Source organism: Cyrtonyx montezumae, unplaced genomic scaffold (genome assembly GCF_038088225.1).
Source record: "Cyrtonyx montezumae isolate F1298 unplaced genomic scaffold, pur_monq_1.0 scaffold_3, whole genome shotgun sequence".
Classification (NCBI taxonomy): Eukaryota; Metazoa; Chordata; class Aves; order Galliformes; family Odontophoridae; genus Cyrtonyx; species Cyrtonyx montezumae.
This window is the reverse complement of record NW_027072034.1, coordinates 147,734,544-147,746,747: the sequence shown is the minus strand read 5'-3', so window position 1 is coordinate 147,746,747 and position 12,204 is coordinate 147,734,544. Positions and strand designations below refer to the sequence as shown.

General features: G+C 39.2%; 1 protein-coding gene across 1 annotated transcript in view; it reads left to right on the top strand.

Moving 5' to 3' along the window:
* PRKAR2B (protein kinase cAMP-dependent type II regulatory subunit beta) overlaps positions 1-12,204 on the top strand; it is an 85,714-nt gene that overhangs the window by 19,286 nt on the left and 54,224 nt on the right. The window contains exon 2 of the mRNA XM_065743658.1: positions 7,355-7,390. Coding sequence (XP_065599730.1) covers positions 7,355-7,390 — 36 coding nt within the window. The remainder of the gene's footprint in view (positions 1-7,354; positions 7,391-12,204) is intronic.

Here is a 12,204-nt window from a genome sequence, read left to right as displayed (position 1 = left end):
CAGGTTATAAGTGCAAAAGTGCTCAATACAGCAACATATATATATTTTTCTCTTTTTCCCAAATCTCAGAAGAGGTGTTTTGGTGGGGAAAGTACCTATTCTCTCCACGCTCTCCAAGCAGCATTTCGTCCCCATTAATGGGCTGTGGCAGCCCGTTTCACGACACTGGGCCATTAATTGTTTCTAGCACATCAGGCAGGCATTTCGTCTTTTTGTTTTCAGTATTAGTAATTACATACAGTGTTAATTATTCATAATAGCTGAAATCTCTTAATGGATGAAGTGAGAAAGGTTTCTTTGCCTCTCACTCAAGGTCTGTGTTATAAAAGGTTAAATACTTTGTTGGCGTGTAATGAGGTGAATGGCTGTATGTCCATGCCAAAACAGAACCATGACAGTGTGCTGCTCTGTAGCAACACTTCAAAAACAAATATTTTTTAAAAATTAACAATTATAACCTGGGAATAATGTAAAAACACTAGAACAGTGTATTAGAGTCTCTGTTTATTGAATGTTTTCAGGGACCATTTAAAATGTTGCCGTTTTCCTGGTACCATAGTGATAATCATCTATCTGTTTAAAATCTAAGTTTTCATGTTCAGCAGCACAGAGAATGGGGTATTTCTCTGTGGTTTTAATTCTTATTTTTGTGTCGTGACATTGTAATAATCAGTTTGTCAAAAATTTTAATGAGCCTTTTTTTGATAATTGTTGCTTTTGGGTTTGAAGAACTGATTTGCAGCTTGGTGCTGTGTAGACATCAGGAAGAGGTGAGGTGAGAGAGTTTGTGTTTTGGTCTCAGTTTGAATGAGCAAGTTGTGTTTACTGCCTGGGAGATGCATGTATATGGACTGAAGTGTGCGAAGGAGAGCAGTTTTCTTCTGTGCTGTTTGTACCTGTTTATTTACTTACAATAGCTATGTATTTGTAAGAATGTTTAAGAACAAAAGTAGTTGCCTGGATCTTCATCACGCTTTCCTTCAAAGGCTATCCTAACTGCAGAATGCTATGCAGCCTTTGGAAGTGCCTGGCACTGGGCTTGGAGAGGGGCAGTGCTACTGCTCTAATGCTTCATTGTGGAAATAGGAGCTCCGGAGCTGTATCCCAGTGAGTGTAAGACAATTTTTCATTCTAGTTTTCAACTTATTTTGACTAATGCTTCCCCGATTTCTTGAGAAGCTGTTCTACAGTGAATTAGAAGTAATTTTTGGACTGAAAAACAGAGGATAAATCATCTGCAGAGCCAATGAATGTTGCAGAATTCAGCTTTGAGTAACTGCATTTTAGGTCTACAACCTTGCGTCAAGTTGTATATTGTAAAAATGTAGATAATACGATCTCCATTCTGGTTTCTAGGTGTATACCTATATTTATTTGTTTTTACAGATGTGTTGATGTCTTCAGAGGGGAATAATTGTGTCTGTGCTATGTTGTGGTACAGGGGGTTTCAAAATTTGTAGATGCCGTACCAAAAAAAAAGTAGTTACCTTGAGATATCCTGTCTGTCGTACCTATTTTTCCCTGCCAACATCTGCTACCAAGAACACTCAAAATTATTTTCTCTCCACTTTACTCCTGGTAGTACATAAATACCAATCCCATAGCGTTGTTTCATCCTCATCTTGACTTCTCAGTCTCTACCTATAGGACTCCCTGAGGGCATTCATTTAACACCTCGTGCCTTACTGCCTGCAGCGTGCCTACATACATGGATGTCCATGTCCTGCAGCACTGTTATATACCCAAGGGCAGCATATGCATACGTAGGCTTGTGCAGAGCTCTCTTCTCTGTACAGAGGTAGGTCCTTCCATGTGCACATCTTACGCTTTGAGGAGCTGTGGGTCTTCATTCAAAAAGGAGCTCAGTGTTTTGGAGTGGACTTAAGATTCTCCTTACATGCTGAGGTTTGGCTCTGAGGAAATGAGATGGCAGTACTGTTGCCTCGCCTTCTTGGTTCTTTGGCGAAGGGCTGCTTACGCTGTGCACTTTATGGCTGGGATTTTCCATTTTCCCTTGTGTAAGGACCCAGTGGATATGCTGGTCTTGAATTCTTTTCCTAGTTAAGAAAGAAAAAAAAGTCATTGTTTATTTGAGGGAAATAATAAAATGTATTGTCTACATTTTGTTGTTAAATGCAACTCAACAGAAAGAGCATTATTTTATTTAGGAAACTGTGTTGTATCTAGCTACAAAGGGCTGCTCATCTTCTGAACACTGCCCGTGTATTCCCTGGATTTATCCCTGCTCCTCATTGCTGTCACAGTCATCATGGCCCTTCACTGAGAGGAACTGAGAATCATCTTCCCTTGAGCCAGCAACTCCTTCCTTTGTCTGAGGCATTTTCCTGTGCTGTCACTGCATGTACCAGACAGAGTCTGAAGGGAGAAGAGAGAGCAGCTCTTTAGAGTAAAGCAGTTCCAAAGTTGTTTCAGCTTTAATGCATTTCTTAGTGAGTATAGTGACCTATATGATATGGTTTTCTCTAATTTCATAGAATCACAGAATGGCTTGGGTTGGAGGGGACCTTAAAGCCCACCTAGTTCCAACTCCCCTGCCATAGGCTGGTTGCCCCCCACCAGCTCAGGCTGCCCAGGGACTCATCTAAACCAGCCTTGAGAGCCTCCAGGGATGGGACACCCACAGCTTCTCTGGGCAGCTGTGATAGGCCCTCACCTCCCTCTGAATATAGGATTTTCTATCTAACATCTAATCTGAATCTCCCTTCTTTTAGTTTAAAACTGTTGCCTTTTGTCCTGTCATTATCAGGCTGTGTAAACATCTTGTTTATAAGCTCCCTTCAAGTGCTGGAATGCTGCAGTGATGTCTCCCTGGAGCCTTCTCTTCTCTAGGCTGAACATGCGCAGTTCCAGCAGCCTGTCTTCACAGGAGAGGTGCTCCAGCCCTCAGATCATCTTCTTGGCCCTTCTCTGGACCTGATCCAACAGCTCCACATCCTCTAATGTTATCAGCATAATTTTTATCATCTTCTTAAATCTGTATTCTGGTAACATTTTCATGGGCTCTTGGAGATTCAAAGCAAGAAATGAGCGTGTGCCTTGAGCTCTGATACAATCAGCTGTTTTTTATCCACTGGTAAATGACCCATTCTGGATTGTCCATGCCCTTGTGGCTGTGGATTTCCTGTGCCATTGCTCTTCATGCTGGTGCTGCCCAAGTATAGCTCTCAGAGCCAACTCCAGAAGCAGTGTAGCTGCCCAAGTGCAGCAGCATTGAGCTTGAGCAAGAATCTGTGTGGTCCAGTATTTGAACAAGGGTGATGCGTGTGCCTCCATCGTGTGTTTCAGTACCCAGTACTGAAGTACTGAGGTACCCAGCTGGGTCTGCCTGGAGTTCTGAGAAGGCACACCCACAATGAGTTGGATACAGGGGACTCTAACCCTGCTTTCTATCATACATTTATGGGGCAAAAGAATTGAAAAACAAAAACAAACAAACAAAAACCCCATACTTTAGGTTTCTTAAACCCTTCAGATTTGTCTGGCTGTATCCTCAAAATGCCAACTGTACTCACACAACAGGAATACATCTTATCTCCTGTCAGTCCTTTGCTTTGTACAGAAGAGCCTGGACTGGCACTTGCTTGGGCTCAGCCATTGCTTGTCTGTCAGCTGGTGTGCAGGTGTGAGTGCTCAAGCAGAGCTAAGCATAGCCCCTTGTTATACCCCAGGCAGAAACTCCCTGACTTCCTAGGGAGGCTGTGTCTGACATCTGCAATGTGTTTGGCTGCTTATTCCAGGTGATGTTAATGACACAAAAATCTCTGGCGGTTTCTGAAGCAAACTTGGCTTAGGGCACTTAAATAGTGAGTCTGCAAAAAGAGAAGCTCAGTGCTATTAGGACAAGCTAGCTGCAGGCAGGATGCACAGTTTGGGGGTCTCAGCATGGATGTCTTGGTGCTCTGCAGACAACCCCGGCAACATTCCTGCATTCTCTACCTGCAAAATTGAAATGGTTTTGTTGTCTGTTTCACAGTGCTGCTGTGATGAATGCTTAATGTTCTTAAGGGGTAATATGAATGGTGAAATATGCGGTGGGGGAAAGGCGGTGATTAGGTGGTTATTGAATGATGGAAATACTTCTAATGCAGTCTTTGTGCAAATAGATGTTTTGAATAGTGTATGTTCTAAGTAAGCATATTAAAACTCTTCAACCTCTTTTGATCATTTATCAATTATTTCGTTTAGTTACTTGATTTCTATTACCAAAATACTTTAAAAGCTGTGCTTTTTGTACAGCCATCTGAATGAGGATTGGCAAACATGGATTTCAGTTACCAGCAGGTAACATCTTAGATGGTGCAATTTTCTCATCATGCAGCACCAACCATTGTAGTATGTCATGTAAGGATTGATAACTTAGAAAATACCATTTGAAATAGATGTCATCTGGATATAGGTCCCTGAATTATTGTTACAGTTATTAATGTTGCCTTTTCTCATTTTCCTCTTTGAATGTCTGTAATGGATTGTGTTTAAGACAAACTAGAATATGAACAGTGGCATCTAATGGAGCAACACCATGCATTTGAACGAAACCCTCCATGCTAAGAAATGCAACCCTGCTCGTGGTGCAGCACTTTCCCTCTTACTCAAATTAAAGATCAGATGTCACTGGATGTGTTTTAAATTTATTCATGTTCCAGTTTACCCTTGATTGGAAAAAATCCCTATATTTTGATTTTGCAATGGTGAGGTTTTGCAGTCCATGGGACAGATGGCCAGCAGCCATGGTGTGACCCCGCACCGCCTGTGGAGCCAGCAGCCAGCGCTCCTCCTGTGCGTGCCAACCATGTCTGCCACTGGTCTGTCCTTTGCTTTCTCAGGCAAGGCTTCTGGCTCCCCATGACCTGAGAAGACAATAGAATACTATTCTACATCTGCAACAAAATGCTTGTTAATCTCTCCTTTGCTTACCTTGGTCCATTTATCGTGCCAGCCACTGTAATCACCTGTCTGATTGTGCAGCTACTTTGTAGTGAAAACATCAGCTGAATTTCTGCTATCTTTTTATTAGCTAATGCACCCATCTTTCTGGGCAGCAGAAATAGATCGTAATCTGCAGCACAAGCAACAGGAAGGAGTTGAGCATGCTAAGTAACAAAGAACCACCAGGACTGCTCCCAGTGGCACATTTGGATGACCCTCACAAAATCCTCATCTGGAGAGAAAGAGAAACACTGAATGTTCAGAAATAGCTGCTTGCTATGGTTCTGAGATTCTGGTAGCATTCTTTTCTGTTGCTCCTTTCTCCTTCTTTTCTCCTATCAGTAAATAAATTCTGAAATTTATTATGAAAGAAATTTTAAATCTCCTTGTGAATTCAAATGTTTATGCAGCTGGAAGTAGCTGAAAAACGAATTGTTCTTTTGATGTCTTAATGACTTGTTTCAGAGAGGAGTCGCCTCCGAAGGATGTGATTTTGTGCTAGGCATCAATTTTTGGAAGTTGTATTATTTATTGTGTTGGTAAAATGTGCTGAGGTGGCTGCCTAGGAGAGTTAAATCTTCATATCTGTGCACGATGCATAGAACTGACAGCCAAACCAAAATATCATCCCTGAATTCTGGGAAAGCTTTTTAATGGAAGCTCAGCACAACTTTATGTTTTCTTGTTAGAAAAATGTTAGATTTCAATATATATATTTTTTATGTGTGTAAGTCTGCTGAGAACTGCTGCTGATGTGCACACTGGAGGTAATGGCTCAGCAGCCTGATGGTGGAGGATCTGAGTGGTGTCCTGAAATTAAACTGGGCTAACCCTAGAGACAAAATGAACCTTGTTCCTTTTGCAGTTTGTGGAATCAGATGGCTTTGTCTATTGCAAAACAGTAGTTGCATAAAATCTGGTGCCTGCACAATTAAAGATGTAAATAATTATCTTGCCTTTTTAATTAAAAAAAGGACAGAATTAGTAATTGAGGTTAAAAATAATTTTGCTCATTATGCATAGATCTTGTATACCATCTTGTTTATGTATACATGTGTTTGAGGTTTGTGATTGCTTATCCACAAGAGGTTTCCTTGCTCCTGTAGAGCACTTCGAGACAATGCAGTTGGATTTCCCAGTTCATTTCTTGCCATTTGGACCCATCACTGCTATATATGCTTGCAAAACCATCTGCAGCTGTGGCTCAGAGTTTGTATCTTTGCTCTGGTTTCTTCCACCCAAAGGAATAAAAAGTCAGTTTGCATCTCAAGTTGTTACTGTCTCTTCTGTTTTCTCGGCAGTTTTTTCCCCCTAATATTGTCTTAGACTTTCAAGAAAGACTGCATCACTTCCATGTAAAATTAAAAGGGGTGAGATGAAAAAGTTCAATATTTTTCATTTTTCAATTCCATGTTAACCTTGAGAGTAATTTTTAAGTTTGAATATTAATAAGTGCTGTAGGAGCATGCATTTTTAATGTAGCTGTTGCCCATGTTTGAAATTAGGTCATTCCGATTTTTTTCTTACTCTTTATTCCAGTGCTGTTTATCACATGAGAGTTCAAGACCAGTGTTTTATACTAATTACAAGCAGTCTGAGGGTTGTATTTGGAAGGCAAAATGTATGAACCTTTATCTGTTGCATCTCTAGTTGCTCTAGAAGAAGCTGATAAGCCTGGGAATGAGAGAGAGGCAGAATACAGACCTATGTGCTCTGAGATGGAGTTTGTGATCTCTCCCAGTTGGAAAAGGGAGAGGAATTTGATTCCAAATATTTGCACCATGTATTTGGAGATGTTCCAAGGTAGCACAATTAGACAGGATTTGTTGTTGTGAAACTGACTTTTCTGAGGAGCTAGGGAATGAAGTGGCTTGGGAGACAGTTTAGAGCTGGCATCGATGTTGTATTATCTGATGGCTTTTAAAAGTAAATCAAAGTTTGTCTTTCAGATGGAAATGTGAATTAGTTGTTTGAAGTTTGTTTTTTGACGTCTACATAGGAGAATCTTTATTGCTGGATTTCCTATAGGTAAATCTAGTAAAAGTAGTTTCGCCATCTATTTAATCCATCCTTGTTTGCAGGATGCCAGTGTCTATATGCTCAACAGAGAATGAAAATACAGACCTAAAAATTTCACAGCCAATAACGAAGAACAAGTGCTTGCATGAAGAAACTTTGAAGAAGCTGAAATTAGTCTTGAAAATTTTACTGCTTGTTGCCCTATCTCTTGTAAAACTGCTTCAAAGTTGAAGTGTATATGAAGTAAACTTGAGTTTCTTTAAATGTTTACAAATAATTGCTCTTTTCTGTAGCTGTCGTACTTTGAGAAAAAGTTATATATGTTATATATGAAACATGTTCGATTATTACAGAAAGAATCTAACTGAAATGTTCTCTTTTCTTTCAGCTCCAGTGATAAATCGATTCACAAGACGAGCATCTGGTAAGTTGGTAAACGTGCATGTTTCATTGGTCAACGTAACAGCTGGAACATAATGCAGGCTGTAATTGCCGCATAAGATATAACACAACATTAATCAGATTTCTTCAAAGATGACTGACCTAGCTTCGCCTCAAATTCATTATACAATTTACTGGAAAATGTAGCCAAGGTTTCAGATCACTGAGCTTGCTTGAAGCCTTCTTGTGGCGTTTATGAAAATCCACACTTTCCCTTTTTCCTTTAAAAAAGTTAATTTTATTGTTAACAGGGTTGAACTTTGAAAGCATGAACTGAACATAATCTGATGCAGTGTTGTCTGTCTTCATACCTGAAACAATAATTTGGTAGCCATCTGTGAATGAGCCAAGTGTACCACTCTGCTAAAATGCATGTGTTTTTTCAGAAGTAAGTTGGTTTGTTTAAATGGTGCATTGTTCTGCTCTAGAGAGCCATCAGGCCTAGTCCTAAAAGTTGAATTGCCCTGGTGGTTTCTGTTGTGCAGTAAGAGTATGGCTGCCTAGCTTGGTGCCATTTTGAGTTCTCCAAATGATTTGTTTAGCTCCAGCTCAGAGGGAGGAGTATTTACCCTCACCTGGTAGATGCTGCAACATGTAACAGATCCTTCCACATTATTTATCATTAAAAATCAGTGTTCCTGGTCTCTCCTTATTGCTCCTCTGCATCACAGCCATCAGGTTTCATATTTCTGAGCTAGTTCTCCTGAAGCACATGGCCTGGAACTTAGCTCTTGCTTGTTTGTTTATGAAATCCTATGAACATGAAAGTGTGCAATGTTGTCAGGCTCATGACAATTAAAGAGTCAATGGAATGGGAGAAGTGATCTGTTCCTTGTCAAATCAGTTTGAAATCTGGCTGTAAAACATTTCCAACTGCAGATGATTTTCAGTAAATGTAACAAAGTTTGTATTGTGCAGTCCAGAAAGTCTAGCCAGACTTCTGGCTTTTCTGCTTGCAACCTCAGCCAGATAGTTTCATTCTTGTCAAGATAGAAATATTAATGAAGTTGCTAGGGATTACTATGGAACTGTATAAAACTAATGGAGGCTTGCATGTGTAGGATTGGTGCATCATATATGTAGCACACAGTTAAAAGATAGTGATTGATCGATTCCAAATATTATCATGCAAACAGTTTTAAGCATTGATGGTACCTTATAAGGTACTGTAGTATTAAACAAAAGGAATGATTTACAACTAACACTCAGTGAGCAGGGCTTTATGCAAATCACACTGCGTGTTTTAAGCACAGTCTTACTGTGACTGATTCATAGCTGACTTCAGTGAATGAGATCTTTGTAACAGATGTGTGATAAGCTTTTGCATTTCAGTAGGAGAGTTTGTGTAAAAAGCTAGGAAAAAAAAAGTTATTAATGTTTCTTTAAAAGGAAAGTAAAAATATGGGAGAACTCTGAAATTTTTTGCGTGCTTACTTAGAACATGCATAAGTGGTTTCTATGGGCAGTTGCTATTTAATGTGTTGTTCTTTTTATGGAGAGAAAAGGTAGAGTTAGATTATTCAGAGCAGTAGGATGAACTGTATGATATGGTCCAGATGTAAATTATGTGAGTCAACTTCAAACTGCAACAAGGCAATATTGCAGTCTGCTGCATGCACCATTTTATTTAGTTTCTGGCAGCTTTAATTGTTAAAATAATTATTTTGCTAACCAGACAGTCCATGATAGTTCCTACTTCTTAAATACTAAGTATTTATCATAGTTGTACATGTATTTAAAAAGCTACATACATAAAAGGCAAAATTTGAAACAAACTGTGCTAATGGTACAAATATTTTATAGGAATGTTTTCAGTGATTGTGATATTTTTAGATGGTTACCTTTTAAATTGAATGCTTGGATACATTAAGGTGTTAAAGATTACTTAGCAAATAGAAAACTCAGATAGTAGCTGTGTTTTAATACTTTGTAGCCCAGTAGCATTCTGTAATCTAAGTTGATTCTCATACTTGGGAAATGAGTGGATGACTAAACACAGAGTAGGGTTTTTCCACAGATTTGCATTTCTGTTCATTTTAGGCTATTTATCTGGGGGATGTGTTAAAATTTGAAACGTGTGAGCTTGTTGTTTCTGGGACATTTTTGAAGATTTGTTTCTGATGAATGTTACTGCAGGTTAATGGTGAGCATTCAGGACTGTAGCACGTGGTGCTGTGTTATGTCTGAAGTAGTAATATTGCTGATATATTCTGTCAGGGTGAATTTAGGCTCCCTGTGTGTGTCACACCTCTGTCCATAGGCTGTTCCTCCTTCTGCACGGATCCAGGAGTTGTGCTGCCTGAGGGCACATTGATTAAATGAAAATGGAAATACGGAGGTTCTCAGTGTGTTGATTTCCATTGGATTTCCACTGACCCATGCTCTAGTTCCCAAATAACTACATCCAAAATGGTGTTAGCAGTGTCTGTGTTTAACCAGCTATGGGATGGAGAAAAGAGTTGGGCTGCCACTGCTGGCGTTGGCCACACTGACACTAGGTGAGGATAAACATCACAGTAAATACCCTTAGCAAAGGTGCCTTGATGGCTCTGCTCAAGGCTGCTTTGTGAGCTCCCACAGTGTATGGGGAGAAACCACAGATTTCTTCACAAAGAGCAGGAATCCTCTGCAGTGGCTTTCTTGGCTTTGACACTTCTGTTATTCCTTGGGTAATTATTTGGTGATATTAAACGCAGTTACTTTTCCTAACTGAGCCAGAAATTAAGCAGCCAGAAATTAATTGCTGAGGCACCTGCTGAAAACAATGTAGTAAGGCATTTATTATTTAACAGCTGTTCCTGTTAACATGCTGTGAGTATATTATGAACTAGAAGATAAGGGAATAAGTAAGCTAGGATCTATTAATTTTCTTGTATTTCAGTTCATAAAATTTGAGCTACTTAATTATATGTCATCTTTGTGTTTTGCATGTTCACATGTATACATTGTATGTTCTATACATAAAATACACATGTATACCATAGTGCTGATGAGGTAGCTACTTACAGACTGATTAATGATACACCCTGTTGTTCTAGCTGTGCACAAAGAATAATTGATATCACATGAGTTTAGCAAGGAGCAGAGAATAACAATACATCTATAGCTAGAATGAACAATGAGACAGCTGCATGTTCATTAATTTTTCTTTTAAAATCTGGTGGAACTACATTGAAGAGATAAGAACGTTGAGGTGATCAGGAGACTTGCATGGGAAGAAGGAGGAGATCGAGTTAGTAGAGGCAGTATGAAGTGGAAGGGAAAGCTGCAAGTATGTTCCTTAGGTGAAAAATGATGTAGAAGTTTATGGACAGGCAGAGGTAGCCCAGAGGTGCATACCTGAATACAGATACTTTTTCTGTTAATTATGTTAATTTTCATCCACTCATCTAAATATGAGATACCAATGGCTGGGAAGCTGATGTTCTGTATGTTAGCAGAAGCACTGAGTTCATGCTTTTTGGCATCTTAACAGTTGATAAATAGATAAATTACCTCAGTAAGTATTGGCAAGACTTTAAAATAGTGCAACAAAACCAGCTCAGATTTGCTACCAACTGAGCTTAAGTTTATGTTTAGTAGATTCCGTTTACTGAGGCCGTTTATTCCTATTTTCTAGTATAATTCTAGAAATGTATAATATCATTTTAATTAAGAAATAAATAGGCCTATGAAGTTACTTCAGTTATATATCTGCTTTTAGACTCTGAAAGACTGAGAAGAACCTAAACGAGGCTGCTCTGAGTTGGCCTTCCTGAGCTAGGAAGAACTGAAGGTAGGCTCAGTAACATCCGTGGAGTATCAGCAACAGAGAGAACCTCCTCATTGTGAACTTAAGAATTCCATTTTAGTCCTGTGGAAAGGAAATAAATGATGTTTTAAATACTACTCTCTCAACCAACCCAGGAGGAAAAGTGGTTTTATTGAGCTTCACCACAAAACTCTGAATCAAAGTAACTTAAATATGGTCAGCAGGCGGAGTACATCAGTGACAAACCTATAGGGAGAAACTGCCCTAGATACAAATGGAATAGATTTACAATCAAGCAGATATTACTATCAAAGAAAAATAATTAAAAAAATGCAAAAGGGAGCAGAGAAGGTAAGATCTTTTGGGCTCTTTCTGCATGGATGTCAGCAGGGACCTCCCAGTTATCAACTTGGGAGGGACAGAGTGTGGGGAAGAGAATCTCATGTGACGCTAGAGGAGACCTCTGTGTAACGCATAACATTCTGGGTTTGATTTGTTGAAACATCTATTTATTTTTTGTTTGTGATAGTTGATTCTGGGAGACATTTTTTGCTTTTCCATGCACTCGGAAGAATTGTCACTTTTAGGTACGAGTGACTAACTGAGGATGGAGGCATCCATGAAAGAATGAAGCAGTTTTTTTTTTCACTTCCTATGTCTTTAAAAAAATGGATATGATTAATTCATTTGGCAAGTACTCAAATTTTGATAAGGAAAGCAAATCACTTTTGTACTGCAGTAATTTCTAACAGGGTTGTGTTTAGAGGCCTCTTTTTTTCTTATCAGGTGCACTTACAGCACACAAGTTTCTGTAAGAATTAGAATTCATTTTGACTCTACAACCTCAGCTTTACAAAACATGAGTGTTTGAAAGAAAGGAAGAGATGCCACATGCTCTTAATTGTTTGATATGTCCAAAAGCTTTGATAATAGAGCTGTAAATTTGGGCAGTAGTTAATTTGAAGTGGATACAGCAAGTCATTTTAGTTCATTCCTGCTCAGGCCTGGCAATTATATAAGTGTTTTCCAGCAAGAGCTTCTGCTGC